This window comes from Semicossyphus pulcher, unplaced genomic scaffold, assembly GCF_022749685.1.
Source record: "Semicossyphus pulcher isolate SPU_LCO1_2020_fin unplaced genomic scaffold, fSemPul1.0.p SCAF_1, whole genome shotgun sequence".
Lineage (NCBI taxonomy): Eukaryota > Metazoa > Chordata > Actinopteri > Labriformes > Labridae > Semicossyphus > Semicossyphus pulcher.
The window spans coordinates 808,125-823,347 of record NW_027211603.1 but is presented as its reverse complement, the minus strand read 5'-3'; the positions used below and the strand labels follow the sequence as shown (position 1 = coordinate 823,347).

Below are 15,223 nucleotides of genomic sequence, written 5' to 3'. Positions count from 1 at the left end.
AGCTGAAGTAACATTCACATTCAGTGCTCAAGAGGAAGATCCACAAATGAACGTGTGGGCATTTATTTTGTACTCTCAACCCTAACTGTAACATCTGTAATCTAAACTTGACCAACAAACCCAGCCAGGAGATGACCTGATAACTGGTTATCCGTTAGACAGGACAGTGGATAGAGCTGGGAATGTGGGAGAGAGAGTGGGGATGACATGCAGCTAAGCGAAGATTCCCGGGTTGAACCCAGTGTTGAGGACTGAGCCTCTGTACATGGTGCGCCCGCCTTAAAGGGCCAGTTTGCCAATTTTCAACCTCAGTCCTATCATGGGGCGCTAATGCCATTATGGTAGGGAAAAAAAGCAATTTGTGCCTTCGGAGGGCGCTATCCGCATCCTCAATGAGCCCTGGAAAACCTCCGCCAGACTACGTAAAACGTGTCATCTGGCGGAGGCCAGGGAGCTCGCTAAACTACACTTCCTCAATCTAGGACGCCCGCCTCCGACGTCCGCAGTGTTTAGTTGGAAAAAAAACACACACCGTAAAATAATTTGTTCTGTGAGGTGCCTTGAAACGCTGCTTGCTCTTCTGTTTTCCCTCCCAGACATTCCACATTTACAGCGGAGTCATGCCTCGTTCAAAATCGTCCGGTTTGAAATGTAGACTGCAGACCTGAAGTTTGTTCAGATGATCCACCGGTGTATTCTTAGATTCTGTCCCGCTCTGACTCATTGCCTGCAGCGAAAAAGTAGTATTTCACTCCAGCGTCTCTCACTGGGCCGTTCCTTTCAGAGGGAGGGGCGCAATGCACGCTGGGTGTTGTAGGAATGTGGAATGGGCGAAACCACGAGCTGTTTGTACAACTTTCTCCACAGCTATGGCACCATTTTCAAATATTATTGCTTCTATTGATTACAGAGAACACCAGCTCTGACTGACAGCTGCTCCTTTAACAGCTGAGCCAAACAAGCGGCCCATCTGTTAGTTATTTTTGCAGATAATTCTTACTTTTACAGAAAGAAATAACATTTAATGTTAAAGGGAATTTCCCCATATTCAATTGAAGTAATAAGTTCCTCAGTGCGTTCTATAATAACAAGAGGAGCCTTGCAGGCAGTGCCTACATGTTCCAGAATGCATTGTGCTCGGGTATTAGCAGCGTCTGCCTCACTCCGCTGTGTTTCTTCAGCCATTTACAGTCAAATACTGCTAAAAATTTGAGGCAACCAAAAGGATAACAATTTCACTTTTAATACTGGAATTTTGTATCTAGTTCACACAAGTAAAAGCAACGACTATAAACATGAAGAGTATAGTTCTCCCTATATAAAATGGCAATGCTCTGAAAACAGACATTTGGATATACAGAGATAAGATATAAAAGTAGCAAAGTTTCCCTTTAACAATGATACTTTTCCTCCCTTAAATTAAACTGTTGATAAATGTAGAAATTAAATTGAAACCTTTTAGTAAAGGCGCACGACAAAAAGCCATTTCGGGTCAAAATTATTGCGAGAACACTTGAATATGCTCTCATTGCTCACATTGACCGAAGGTAAATATAAAGTGATACTCAGCATTTTGGAATAAACACTTGTTTTCCTTCCTTTTTTGAGAGTTCAGAAGATCAACGCCCCTCTCGTGTCTGCTTTCCTTCTGAGCTGAATCAGGAGGTGTATCTTTGAAGAGTTGATTACTTACTCTGCCCGGCTTTATATCCTTTTTATCCCACCTGCAGGAGGACTTTGAATTTGACGGACAGGCCCCATTCCAGAACCCCCGGAGCACCTCTGAGAGCACGACCCCGATGGAGGGAGAGAACATGGGAGGTTGGTGGCCCGAGTACAGTTCTCCTGACACAGGTGTGAAACCCGCTAGACAGTTTACGCCGGCATGCACACGGTCATCCGCACATTACTTTGGGAAACTTCAGTTGCCTTTTGGTTGATATTTCACATTTTTCACCATAACACTCCATGAGTGTTGGATTGTGGCTGTGGGTTGGTTTTGTCTCTTCTTACTCTAACATATTGTGGACGTCAGAGCTGGGTTGTCTATATTGGGTTATTAGGGTAAACCAACTGCTGGGATTAGCTTGATTCAGCTTGTTGCACTGCAGCAAACTGAATTTGAGATCATCTCCCATTTATTAAAAATGACGGCATAATTGATATAATCTGAAGAGTCACTCACTCATTCCTCAGTTTGCATTTTCCATCAGTTTACAGTGTTTCCTTTGGACACGTGCATGCTGGATGAGCTGGCTAGTGTTTTGTTGGGAGTGAATGCACTGAATTTTTGTGAGCTTGTATAGATGTAGGTGGCCAGACCCCATCTGTGGTAAGTTTTGTTTTTACATTGTTTGCATGTTCTTCTCTTATTCTTCATTGCCTCTCATGCTGCCTTTTCTTTTGGAGCTTGAAACCAAAAAATACATCAACAAGTGTCTAAAAAAGTAATATAAACTTTGAGATTTTAATTGGGGTGTTTTGCTTTAAACGTAAAACTGAATGATGTACTTTTTGGTTAAAACCTGGAAAGATCTCGAGTCCTGAAATTTGCATTTCACACGCTGTCTTTTAATGAATAAATCTGCCAGTGAACGTCTTTTATTCAGCCCATGCTCAGAGGAGATGGACGGACATTGTGTCCCGTGATCTTGGCTTCCTAATGATTCACCTTTTCTAAGATTTCTACCCACTTTTTCCCAGTTGTACCAGTAAGGCTGTCACAGTTTGAAAAAGGCAGGTCCCAACCATAGACTGTATAAAAGAATGGCCGACATGACAGCTCCCTAAAGTGAAGCCAAACCCTCTCTATCGCCCCCTGCTGACTGGCTGCAGTATAGCTCATAAAGCCCGCCTCCTCCATGTTAACAGATGGGACATGAGTCAAACTATAAAATCAAAATACACGTCAAATACATTTTTCTCAAACATGTTTCTGTCATTATAGTTAGTTCTTATCATGCTGATTTATGTCACAGTGTTCATTTTTCTGACAAGTTTACTTTGAATTAGTTATTTGATGCTATAAAAAGGATGATTGACAGCCCTTCCAACCAATACGGCTCCTGCAGCCCATCTTTTCCGAATCAGCAGAGTAGGCGAGAGGAGACGTAACTAAAACAATCACTACAGTGAACTTTAACCTCAGACCAAAACAGAGAAGCTGTTCTGCTGTTAAACACGCCGGCGTGTGGCATCCTTGCTGTTTTTTTGTTAGGTTATGTGTGTGTTTTGGTTAGCGGAAGTGGCTACGGCGGCTCCACCTGCCGTTTTCTACTGCGCAGACTCTGACTCCAAATGACGTCACTATTGCAAGATGGCAGCGCCCGCCACGGAGGCTACTTTGGCTTCAATTCCGTACAATGACAGCAGATGGAGACGCGTTGTCCATCTATATACACAGTTATTGGTCCCAACACAAGCAAACTAAGGTTACTCAACAATACAAAAACTACGTAGTAGAATGACGTAGTTCCTTTAATATGATCGGTAACGTCGGATGTTGGTCTGGTAACTGTACTGTGAGGCAGTTTTAAAATTCAGTCAGCAGCCTCACCTTCACAATTCCTGGTGCTGAATCCAAAAGCTGCCTCACATTACTTCTGAGAGTTGATCCACTTTCACCCTGATAATCAGCTGAGCAGGACTTTCAGTTTCCACTATTTTGTCTTCACAAAGAAAACTAAAACGCTCGCCTTGGTTGGACACACATTTTAAATCCAATATTTATTTATTGACTATTTAAATTTTCTCACGTTTGAACAATAGTTTTCCTGCTGTTTAAGAGGTGACAGCCTTACAGTACAACAGTTATTATCAAACAGTCATTCCCTTTGAGCCCGTGGAAGGCTTTTAATCTGAAATGTCTGCGCAGGAAGTGTTGATTTTCATTGGTGGTAACAACTTGCAGAATAATGAGTGATTGAAAAAAGTATTTTATTTAATCTCTTTTATTCTGCAGGTGAAATTAGTGCTGTAGAAAATGTATCCTGTTAGAGTAGTAGTGGTGGTAGTTACCTTTGTACCCTTATTTATGACTTTGATTTGTTCCTGGCTCGTCTCTAATGCCTGTTCTCTTTCCTGATCATGTCAGATGGTTTGCGTTCTGTGGTGGAGGAGCTGGAGCTGGAAAGGAACCAGCTGCAGGAGCAGATACTGAGCCTGGAGGAGCGCTGTCAAGATCTGGAGGACCGACTGCAGCTGCAGGCTCGCATCGAGTCATTACAGGTACCTGTCGCGCACTCTCTCAGAGCCACAGTGTTGAATAAACTGTATCTGTCTTCAGTAAATATTCTCTTAAGGTGTGTTCAGACCAGAAGCGAAGCGATTTTCTCTGCGTCACACGATAACAGGCAACGCCAAAGATACAAATGAATTTGAACTCCAAATTGTATTAACATGGGCTGATTCTTTTCAACATTAGCAAAAAATTAATGTGATGCTGTGTCAAGACTGTTGTGTAGTCCTGTGATTGTGTCAGAAATAGGTTATTTGGAGGCGCTGTTTGGCTCAGTCGGTAGAGCAGGCGGCCCATGTACTGAGGCTACAGTCCTCGTCGCTCTGATCGCAGGTTCGACTCCCGGTCTGCCGATCATTTGGTGCATGTCACCCCCCCCTCTCTACTCCCAACATTTCCTGTCTATCTTCAGCTGTCCTATAAATAAAGCCAAAGGCCAAAAAAATAATCTTTAAAAAAAAAGAAATAGGTTATTTGATTTATACTTTGTAGATGTTTCTTATTGTGATGTCATTTCTGGAGTATAGTCGAGTCTGTACAACCAAAGCTGAATGTTTATTAAAGTCAATAAATCCAATAATTGATGAAAGTATTGAAGTTGTGTCATAAACAGAAGAGTTTCAGGACGCAGAGCTTCCGGCTGCAAAAATAAATGAAATCTCTCACAGATATAGTTTTTATTTTAGGAAATCTTAAAGTCGAGCTGAAACATTTCCAGAGTATCTAGCTTCCGTATCGTGACGTATTTCCGAGTGAAGCAGGATGTGCAGGCGGGACATATCATTAGAGGGATTTGATTTGATCGTTGAGAAGTGGGCGTAGACAGACGTTCTCCACAGCGCAGTAGCTAGCTAACTGACCGAGCGTTCTTGGTGCTCTGCGGCTAAATGTTGCAGATTGATTGGTTGAAATAGTTTGGTGCTAACTTACGTAAGCACGCGTGAAGTTTAGTTTTACAGGAAGAAAAAATGATCAGATTTTGATATAAGAATACGAAGAAATGGATTCTCTGTATTTTTTTGGCCTATATTGTCAAACAGATGCACAATATTACGGGGATGTGATCTAAAAGGATTAACATGACATTTTTCATTTCACCTCGACTTTAACAGGATCATGTTGACGTCGACAGACCTGATAAAACATGAATTCAGACCTTTTAAAACCCTGCCTCATGATGTAGTTCTCTCAGCATCCTCTCAGCCTGTTTAATGTCATTAAATCTCAGTAACATCTGTTTATTCTGGCTTCATAGCGCTGTAGTGAGACAGATCTCAGACTACATGTGACCTGATAGATACAGTGAAACTGCCACTCAGCAGACACAGATGGACAGGCGCTCCACAGCTGAAACAGAACGCCGGTAGTTGGTGTCCATCAGAGAAATCTTGTTACTGATCCGAGCTAACAGCTCATCACACTGGGCACTGGTCAGCCTCAAGGAGCTGGAAGCAGCAGGAGAGTTCATCAGACACAGCTCAGGAGGAGGAGAGGAGACCAACCCAGCTGTGTGTCTCTGGATAAACTCAGATGCAGTTTTTAGGTTTCGTTTAACCAACTTGGATAAACACAAATGATTCCACAGCCCATCTCGTGCAAGCAATGTGTGGCAAAAGTTTGCTTCGCGTTTGGTCTGAACACAACTTCTGTCAGTGAAAATGTAACCTCTATCAATGACTTACCCACTGATACGTAACAACGAGTGAATCTGCATGTTCCCTTCCAAAAACTAGGATTTTGTAACAAACCCTTCTAACACAGGTGACGTTTGATGTAGATGAAGATGAGCAGCCATTTTGGGTCTCTCAGGTGTGTTGGGCCTTCATGTATGTGTGCGCTAGAGAGCACCTCTGGCGGTGACGGCTAATGGTGTGGTGTGCTTGTTTAATCTTGGACACGTTCTGGTTTGTTCTGTCGCAGACCTCCTGGGTGTCAAAAATCACACATCACTGTTGAACTCGGAATCAAAATTGTGGATTTCAAAGTTTATTATTTTGATACAACTGGGGGAAAAATATCAACAATTCTTCTGGGGATAACAACACTGCACATTACGTAAGAGTGTCCTTTGATGCTTCTCCAGCGGGTCTGCTGTCGTCCTCGTCCGTGTGCAGTGAGAATTTCTTTTTCCAGCCAAGAAGAATTTAATCTTTGCATATTGATCTTTGTTTTTCTGCCACCACAGAACGAGTCAGAGAAACTGCAGAGCCAACTCGCCAGCGTCAGGAGTCAGCAGAGCAGAGATGCAGAGAAGCATCAGCTGCTGGTTAGCAGTCTCAATGAGCAGCTCAAAGGGTAAGACATCCAGTCACAGCAGGAAAAACATCAGTCGATTATTATTATTATTATAAAAGCTGCACATTTCTTTCTAATTACATTCTTCAGCCTTTATTTTCCATCTTCATGTCCTGACATCTGCTGAGTTACTGAGTACTAAATATTACTTTCACATTAAAATAAACAGATCAGCGCTTTCAGTTCCATTTTGTGCTACATTCTGACCCGTGTACAGATTTTGCATCAAACTTAGAGACATAAAAATAGCTTCTTTACCTGAATGTGGTGCATCATGGGTAATTTCAGCGTGTCTTTGGGAGTTGGGTGGATAGGGTGTCTCTGTGCAGCGTCTCTGTTCTGGATGTCTGACTCGGTGCTGGAGGACGGACAGCAGCTCGTCCTTCCTCTCGGCCCTCACACACTCATCATGCTGCATGTTGTTTTTTCAGCTGCTTGAACAAGTCAGTTGTGTTCCTGTGCGGCGCTGATTATTGTTTCTTCTTAACATCTCCTGAAATACCTCCAAACAAGCGATGATGAGCCGTTTCGGGCGACCAGTGTTTCCGTGTAACGAGTGACCCTCTCTCTTCCTGATTTAGCGTAACAACAAGCAGCATTCAAAGCGTGACTGAGCGTTAGTCGTCGACATCAGTTGTAATGGCAAAGCTCTGTAACAGTCAGATGCATCACTCACTCTAAATTTTGACCCTGGGAAATGTAAACAAAGGCAGTGTGCAGTTAATCGCTTCTCCCCCTCCAGCGGTTTGAGGCAGTAAAAATAACTTCATAGAAATACTCAGTCTTGTCGCTGATGGTCTGGTTTTCTTTTGCAGGTCACACAGAGTCATCAGGATTCATTTCAGTTTCATAACCAGATAAAAACTCCTCACAGGAGCTTTAAATGAAATGACCTTGATTGAAATGGCTTCTGCCCAACATGACACGTTTGCGTAACCGAGAAGTATACTCTGAGATCGTAGTGAAAAACAACAAAGAGTCATTCTCGAGGACAGCTACGCCTTCTCTTCCTGTTTTCAACAGCTGCTGTAACCACGACAACCACAGACTCATTTGGCTAAAAGTCTCCAGTTAACATGGTCACTCGTTGAACCGAAACACCGTCTCTGTTTTTACTCTTCCACTCTAAACTGCCGCTGCGAGTTAGGCGCTCATCACATGGCACGCCAGCTCCCCACAAAAGTGAAGCCCAAAGCTCTCCATCGCCCCCTGGGGGAGCGGCTGTTAGTGTAGGGAGCGCTTGATTTCATATGCAGCAGATTTTCTACGGGCGGAGCATTTCACATGTTGATCATGTTTATTTTATCACGTGAAGACAAAATCGTGATTAGCACTAATATTCGATTGATTGTGCAGCCCTAACACCCGACAACATTCACCAAAAGCTTCCTGTGATGCCACCATCTGTCAGAACACGAGGTCACTTCTCGGCCTGTACCTTTAAAACTCTTTTGCATCACGATCTCAATTCCCATTTGTCAGTGCAGGTTTCACCCATTCAAATATCTTTGGATCTTTGGATAAGGAATAATGATATTGGTGTTTTTTGGGTATAATAACTGTTTTAATGGAGTTGTAACTGTTATGACTGTGTTTTTTAGACTGAGTAACACACAAGAGTGCCTGGAAAGCTCCCTGATTGAGAAGGAGAACACGTTGGCCAAGACGTCTGAGAAGCTCGAGCTCATCAACAGCCTCCGAGAGTCTTTGAGTGAAAAAGAAGTTCAGTTCAAGGAGGTGTCCGACAAGCTGCTTCAGACCGAGCACACTGTACGTTTCGTCCCCTTTTTCTGTTTGAATCTGTTCGTCACTGTTCATTATTCAGTAGTTCATTTGTTTGTTTTTGTTTCTGCAGCTTGAGAATGTTTCCAAGAAATGCAGCAGCTCAGAGAAACAGTGCTCTGAGCTGAAGACAGAAGTTGTGGACGTCACACAGAAGCTGAGTGTTCTGAAGGAGAAGGTGGGGTTTATAAATATGAACATTATATATATACGGGCGCAAAAAGTTTTTGGAGTTGCTCCAGAAGATTGCCTCAGCCGACAGCCACCAAGTAACTGTTGCACCAACGGTTACCACAATACCAGAATTTCAAACTTCGATACAACACTAGTTAAAAAAAAAACTGATACTCGATACCTGTTTGGAGAAAAAAAAGTCCTAGGAACAAAAAATTAGGTCACTTCCACACCGTGCTGGGACAGAAAAACACTGAACACACAGCGACTCATCTGACTTCCTGTTCATAGTAATGAAAGGCTGAATGAGCAGGAGTTTACATGTTAAAATATTCCCTCTTCATCATCACTCGGCATCCAGGAGAAGTGAGCTGGTGTCTGTCTGCAGAGGATCTGCCCTTCAGCTGCGTTTCTGTTCTTATTATTCTGCTGTGATTGACATCCATCGCTGGGCAGCGGTCTGGAGCTCAGTGGTGGAGCAATGGAACTCCAGGTGTGACGGAGGGTGGAGCAGACAGACACACAATCTACTTTGGCTTATAGAATCTAAACCCTGTCCCTTCCTGCGGGTTGTACGGAGGTGTAGGCGTGTTAGTTTGTTCTTTAACCGCTGCGACACAATCAGAAGATAACGTCTTATTTCTCTGTTTCACTGCTTTCTTCACATAAACGACGCTCGCTCTCTCCACTTCCTGTCTATGTCGCTCAACCACAGCTGCACAGCAGCTTTGGGTCTAAATCCGACTGTAGATCTGTTGTGTTTTTTAAAGCGTCGGTACCTTTCGGTGCGATTGAACATAAAAATAAAGGAGATTGTGTCGTTTTAAAACACGTGGTATCAAAAAGTATCAAGTGTTGAACATGTTGACAACCCAGTTGCAATATAGTCCCAGCAGGCCGATGCCCCGTATTAATATACATCTACTAAAAGTTCCTGTTTTTGCCTCTGACGGGCTCAGATTGTTTTTAATCTATCAACATTACAGAAAGGATCCCTACAGAGAGAGACCTTGAGTTCTCTAAAGATCCTTTAAGAGCGTAATGTCGCCGCTCTTACATCGCTCTCTGAAAACAGAAATGTACGTCAGAGAACATGGGAGCTGCTGGTCTGCCGTTGCCTCAGTAAGGAAGTTTGTTTTGGATTTAAACTTACCATTTTAAATAGCAAAGTCACACAATAACACAAAAACTAATCGATCGAGGCAGCAGTAGACCAGCAGCTCCCGTGTTCTACGAGCTTCAATAACTGCTTTTGTTACAGAGTCTGGTGGCTCTGAAGAGAGCGATGTAGCGTCTGTGTCTGTAATGTTGTCACACACTTAGAATAACAAGCTGAGCCTGTCAGTCGAAACAACACAAACATCTAGTGGGCACTTTGATCAGGCAGATTTCTTTCAGGGATTAAGTTGCAGCCAATCCAGCTTGTTGCAGCTTCTGGCTGAGGCAATCTGCTGGAGCAATTAAGAAATGGATTGTTAATCAGTAAATTCTCCTTGTCGCTACTCGAATGAAAATGGGATAATTATTAATCTTATGTCATTATTCTTTTTCTCCTTTTTCAGACACAAAAGCAGGAAGTCACCATAGAAACGTTACAAACTGACCTCGACCAGACGAACGAGGAGCTCGACAAACTAAATAATGCCTACTTGGAAGAACGAGCCCAACTCATCCACGATCTTCAAAGCTGCGAGCGGGAAATTGACAGTCTCAAAGATATCCTGGTGGAGAAGGACAAGGAGATATCAACCCTCTCTGGAAACATGGCGGAGTATGCAGAACAGGTCACAGTGCTGAAGCAGGAGCTCAAACTCAAAGAGGAGACTCTGGTTCATGTAGAAAACGCGCTGAGTAAGGCAGAGCGGGAGGCCATGATTATGAGAGAGTCACAGAACTCAGACCAGCAGGCCCTGGATAGCAGGATGACGGAGCTGGTCGGGAGTCTGAAGGATGCTGAGACGGAGTTGGTGAAGGCCAAAGAGGAGAGAGAGTCCAAAGTGGCTGAGGTGGAACATTTAATAAAGCAGGCGGAGGAGGACAAGAGAACCATTCAGGAGCTTCGAGGGGACATCCAGAAACAGATGATGAGCCATCGTAACCATCTGTCTGAATGTGAGTCACACATCACGTCGCTAAAGGAACAGCTGACTTCATCCACCCAGAAGCTGCAGGAGTCAGAGGGACTCGTTTTGCAGCTCAAGGACAAAAACACCAGCAATGAGCAACTACAGCAACAGCTAACTGTCACAGAGCAGGCGCGTGAAACAGAGCTTAAATCTCTCAAGGATGAACAGAACAAACTTCTTGCACAGGTGGAAAAATCCAACAACGAAAAGCAGACATTGTCTAAACAACTGGAGGAGCAAGTACAGAGCGAGGAGCGTGTTAAGAAGGAGATGCAAGAGAAATTAGAAACCATAACATCACTGCAAAACCAAATAAAAGCAACTGACAAACAGGCTGAAGATGAGAGGCAGAAATTCAACAGTGAGTTGGAAGTCCGGGATTCAGAAAACAAGCAGCTGAGCGATGAACTTCAAAGTAAATCAGAAAACATCTCCAAACTCAAGAACCTTTTAAAAACCGTGAAGGCCGAGAAAAAGCAGCTGCAAGAAAACCTTTCAGGGCTGAGCGAGGAGCTCGAGCTGCAGATGCAGAATGTAAATCAACTCAGCGGAAAGGTCACTTCTGCTCTTGAACTCAACTCCGGTCTTGAGAATCAAGTGCATTGTCTCACAAAAGAGAAAGAGAGACTTGAACAGGAAGTAACTGAAACCGTAAAAACAATATCAGATATCAGGGTTGAAAAAGATTCCTTGCAAGACAAAATATCCATATTGCAAACAGAGCAATCACAAAGCACCGCTGTGATCGGAGGGCTGCAGAAAGATAAAGAGGAGCTGACAGCTCAAACTAATGAGTTAAACAGAGTCCTTGAGCAAAGCACACACTCAAACTCAGAGATTCTGCTGGAGAAAACAAATGAATGTAGTAATCTGAAGCAGCTACTCAGGGACAGGGAGGAGATGGTGACACAGCTGCAGGAGCAAGTGCAGAGCTTGACTTCAGATGTAGGCCGGCTCCAGCATGAGGTGGCAGAAAAAGAGAGGACTGTCAGTGACCTGCGAGCACAAACAGAGGCCCAGCAACACGAGCAGACGCAGCTGCAGGAAACGCTGTCTCTGCTTCGGCAGCAGGAATGCAGTCTGAAGGCTGTGTTAATGGAGAAGGATGCAGTGTTAAAGGAGAACCAGGATGAAATTACACAACAGAGAAATACAGCGTCCAAGCTACAAGCAGAAACTAAATCACTTCATAAAAAACAGTCGAAACTCTGCAAGCAAGTAGAAGAGAGAGAGCAAATGTTGAAGGATGTGAAACAGCAGTGTCAGGAACACAAAGACGAACTGAATGATAAAAACCAGAGCATAAAGTCTCTGAGCGAGCAAATTTCAGTCATGGAAGAAAATGCCAGAAAGCTCGGATCTGAAGCCGAGCTGAGACGAGCAGAGGTCGTTAGCTTAAACAGCAACATCCAGGCAGTGACTGAGGAGAACAGACAGCTTCGTGCTGCCTGTGAATCCAGAGAGAAGGAGCTTGCTCAGCAAATACAGGCTCTGTCAGACCTTGATGGACAGCTTAAAGCGACTGTTGAACAGAGCTCCAGTTTTAGTTTGCAGATTAGCGGCCTGACAGAAGCTAATCAGAAACTACAAGACGAGTTAGCTCACAACATCAGATCAGTGTCTGAGCTAACAACAGAAAGGAGTTTACTTCAAGAACAGAATTCGGAGCTTGGAAATCAAATCTCAGAGAGTCAGAAAATAGTTGAAGGGCTGCTGAAGGAAAAGGAAACTCTGACGTTTACGGCAGAAGAGTTAAAAAAGATCCTGAAGGAAAGCGAGGTGTCGAACTCTGCAGGTTTGCTTGAGAAAACAAGTGAATGTGCTAATCTGTTAAAAACGGTACGAGAGAGAGAAGAACAACTTCAAAGCCTGCAAGAGGAAGCTGATGGCTTAAAGAACCAAGTCAGTCACCTCAACATGTCCCTAAATGAGAAAGAACAAACTGTGACAGGTCAGAGTTCACAGCTGGAAGCTCAGCAGAACCAACTGCTGCAACTTCAGGATACGGTATCTATGCTTCAGGAGCAAGGGTCCGTCCTCAAGTCAGGGCTGATGGAGAAAGATGTAATGTTTCAGCAGAAAGCAGAGGAGTGTAGTGTTCTTCAGAATGAAGTCACGTTACAGAAAGGCCTCCTATCGCAGATGCAGGGTGAGGTAGAGTCTCTCAGGCAGGAGTGTGTGGAGGCAAAACAGCAGACAGAGCAGAAAGAGGAGATGTTAAAAGAGGTAAAACACGAGTTACAAAACCACAAAGATGAGCTGAATAAAAGAAACGAGTCTGTGATTTCACTCAGCAGTCAGCTTGGTGCCATGAACGAGACTTCTGCAGAGATGGAAGCTGAACTAAACGGTCTAAAGACTGCTCTGCAGAAACTCACGGCAGAAAAGCAGCACCTGACACAGGAAGAGGACCAGATGAAAGCAGAGATCATCGATGTTAAAGATAATATTCAAGCACTGAATGAGCAGAACAAAAAAATCAAATCTGAATATCAGAAAGCTGTGAAAAAGCTGTCCAGAGCACAAAGAGAGGGAGAGGAACTCAAAGAGGAGGTCAAAGTTGTGCGCTCAGAGAAGGAGGCGCTTAGTTTGACCATGCGAGGAAAAGAGGACTCCCTGAAACAGCAGGAGAACTTCATCCAGCAGCTCAACAGTCGGATGGTTGAGCAGGAGGAGCAGCTGAAACAGAAGGCCGATGACAATGTCGGTTTAAGTGCAAAAGTGTCAGAGCTTGAAGAGTCTGTCGGTAGACTAAGAGGTCAGGTTGACGGTCTTACTTCTGAGTCTTTACTGCTGAAAAACACTTTAGAGAAAAAAGAAGAGTCGAGTCTTGAATATCAAAATCATTCTGTGGCTGAAGTTGAAAATCTCAATTTAAATCTGCAGGCCAAACAGGCGGAGTGCGAGAGCTTGAAAGAACAAGTTTCCCACCTTGAAGAATCGGTCACAAAGCTCAACAACACCCTCCAAATGCAGATATCTGAGGCTGAACATCTGAAAAAGGACCTGGAAGAAAAGGATGCATCTCTTCTGGACCAATCAGCGTCTCTTCAGGATACTCAGAGAAGAGCCGACGAGGCTTCGCTCTTCAAAACCCAGTTCATGGAAAGCACGGAGCTGGTGTCACAGCATCAGAGTCAGATTCAGTTACTGTCCACTGAGACCGAAAACCTCAAGAAGTCAGCCGGGGAAACGCAAAGTGCCTTTAACAACCTTCAAGAGAAATATGCAACTAACTTGGAGGAGCTACAAGATGTGAGGAAGCAGCTGTCCCAGAGGACTGATGAGGTGTCAAACCTTCGCAAGTTATTGGATGATACCAATAACGAACATCAGACGGCAAAGAGCACCATAGAAGCGCTGAGAAACGAGTTATCTGGGATCCATCACAAACTTGAGAGAACTGAAGACCTGAACTCGAGTCTTTCAAAGGAGAAGGATGAAGCTCTCTCCTCTCATAAGGCCAGCGTGGCACAGCTGACTGTCGAAATAGAAAGGCTCAAATCACAACATCTTCAAGTTGTGGCTCAAATGAACGCACTGACGGAAAACCTCGAGCAGAGAGAAATGGCGCTCCACGCAATTAACAGTCAGTACACATCCCAGGCCAAACACACGTCTCAGCTGGTTTCACAGATGCAGAAACTAGAAGAGCAAAATAAGAGACTTCATGAGGAGATCAGTTTGTCGAAGGACGAGCACCAGAAGCTCCTCACTGCCGTCAGGAATGAAAACACACATTTGCAAGAGGAAGTTAGAAAAGTTTTTGAGGACAAGGAAGAGTTGGAAAGAAGACATCAGCACGTTTCAGCATCGCAGGTTCAGATGGAGCAGCAGTCCAGCAGCATGAGTGACACAATGGAGAAAATGAAGTCGGAGAAGAAGAGCCTTCAAGCACAGGTTAGTGCCAAAGATGAAGAACTCTCACAGTTACAGCAGAACATTCACAAGATAGAGCAGATTCTGCAGGATTCTGAGAAAGAGTGGCTGTTAGTTCTGGATAGAGAAAAACAGGATAAGAATCTACTTGCAGAACAATTAAAAAGTGTTGACAATGAAATGAGATCTAAAGATGTTAAAGTTAATGCTTTGAAGCAGGACTTGGACAGTTTGCAGGAGAAACTAGCCGCAGCTTCCTCTGCAGTTAGGCAGGGTTCTGATCAGTTGAGCGCGAAGGAGCTGGAGGCGTCCGCATCAAGGATTCAACTGGAGAAGGTTTTAGCGTCTGTCCAGGAGAAGGATAAAGTCAACAATCACCTGCAGCGGGCGTTCAAAGCTGCCGAACATGAGTTACAAAAACTCTTAGCGGGTAAAAATGATGCGAAGAAAGATTCCTCTGTGTCGCCGTCCACCACATCTGAGAGAGCAGCTGCTTCTTATAATGACAACGCCTCTTTACAAGATATGATAAAACAATTGCAGGACAGCTATCAGTGTGAGGTAGATGCTTTGAAAGTTGAGTTGGATGAGACTGTTACACAACTACAAACAACAAAGGAATCACTTAATGAAGGGAAGAGGAGGAACGAGGAGAAGGTTCAACAAGTTTCTCTTTTCCAAGAGATGGTGGAGCATCTTCAAAATCAGCTCAGCGCTGAATCAGAGAAAG

General features: G+C 43.9%; 1 protein-coding gene across 1 annotated transcript in view; it reads left to right on the top strand.

Annotated features, from left to right (window-relative positions):
* The window catches only part of LOC138607908 (golgin subfamily B member 1-like), a 42,186-nt gene that overhangs the window by 16,148 nt on the left and 10,815 nt on the right, over nucleotides 1–15,223 (top strand). The window contains exons 16-22 of the mRNA XM_069680602.1: nucleotides 1,731–1,821; nucleotides 4,094–4,227; nucleotides 6,423–6,532; nucleotides 8,134–8,302; nucleotides 8,388–8,492; nucleotides 10,051–14,331; nucleotides 14,479–15,222. Coding sequence (XP_069536703.1) covers nucleotides 1,731–1,821; nucleotides 4,094–4,227; nucleotides 6,423–6,532; nucleotides 8,134–8,302; nucleotides 8,388–8,492; nucleotides 10,051–14,331; nucleotides 14,479–15,222 — 5,634 coding nt within the window. The remainder of the gene's footprint in view (nucleotides 1–1,730; nucleotides 1,822–4,093; nucleotides 4,228–6,422; nucleotides 6,533–8,133; nucleotides 8,303–8,387; nucleotides 8,493–10,050; nucleotides 14,332–14,478; nucleotide 15,223) is intronic.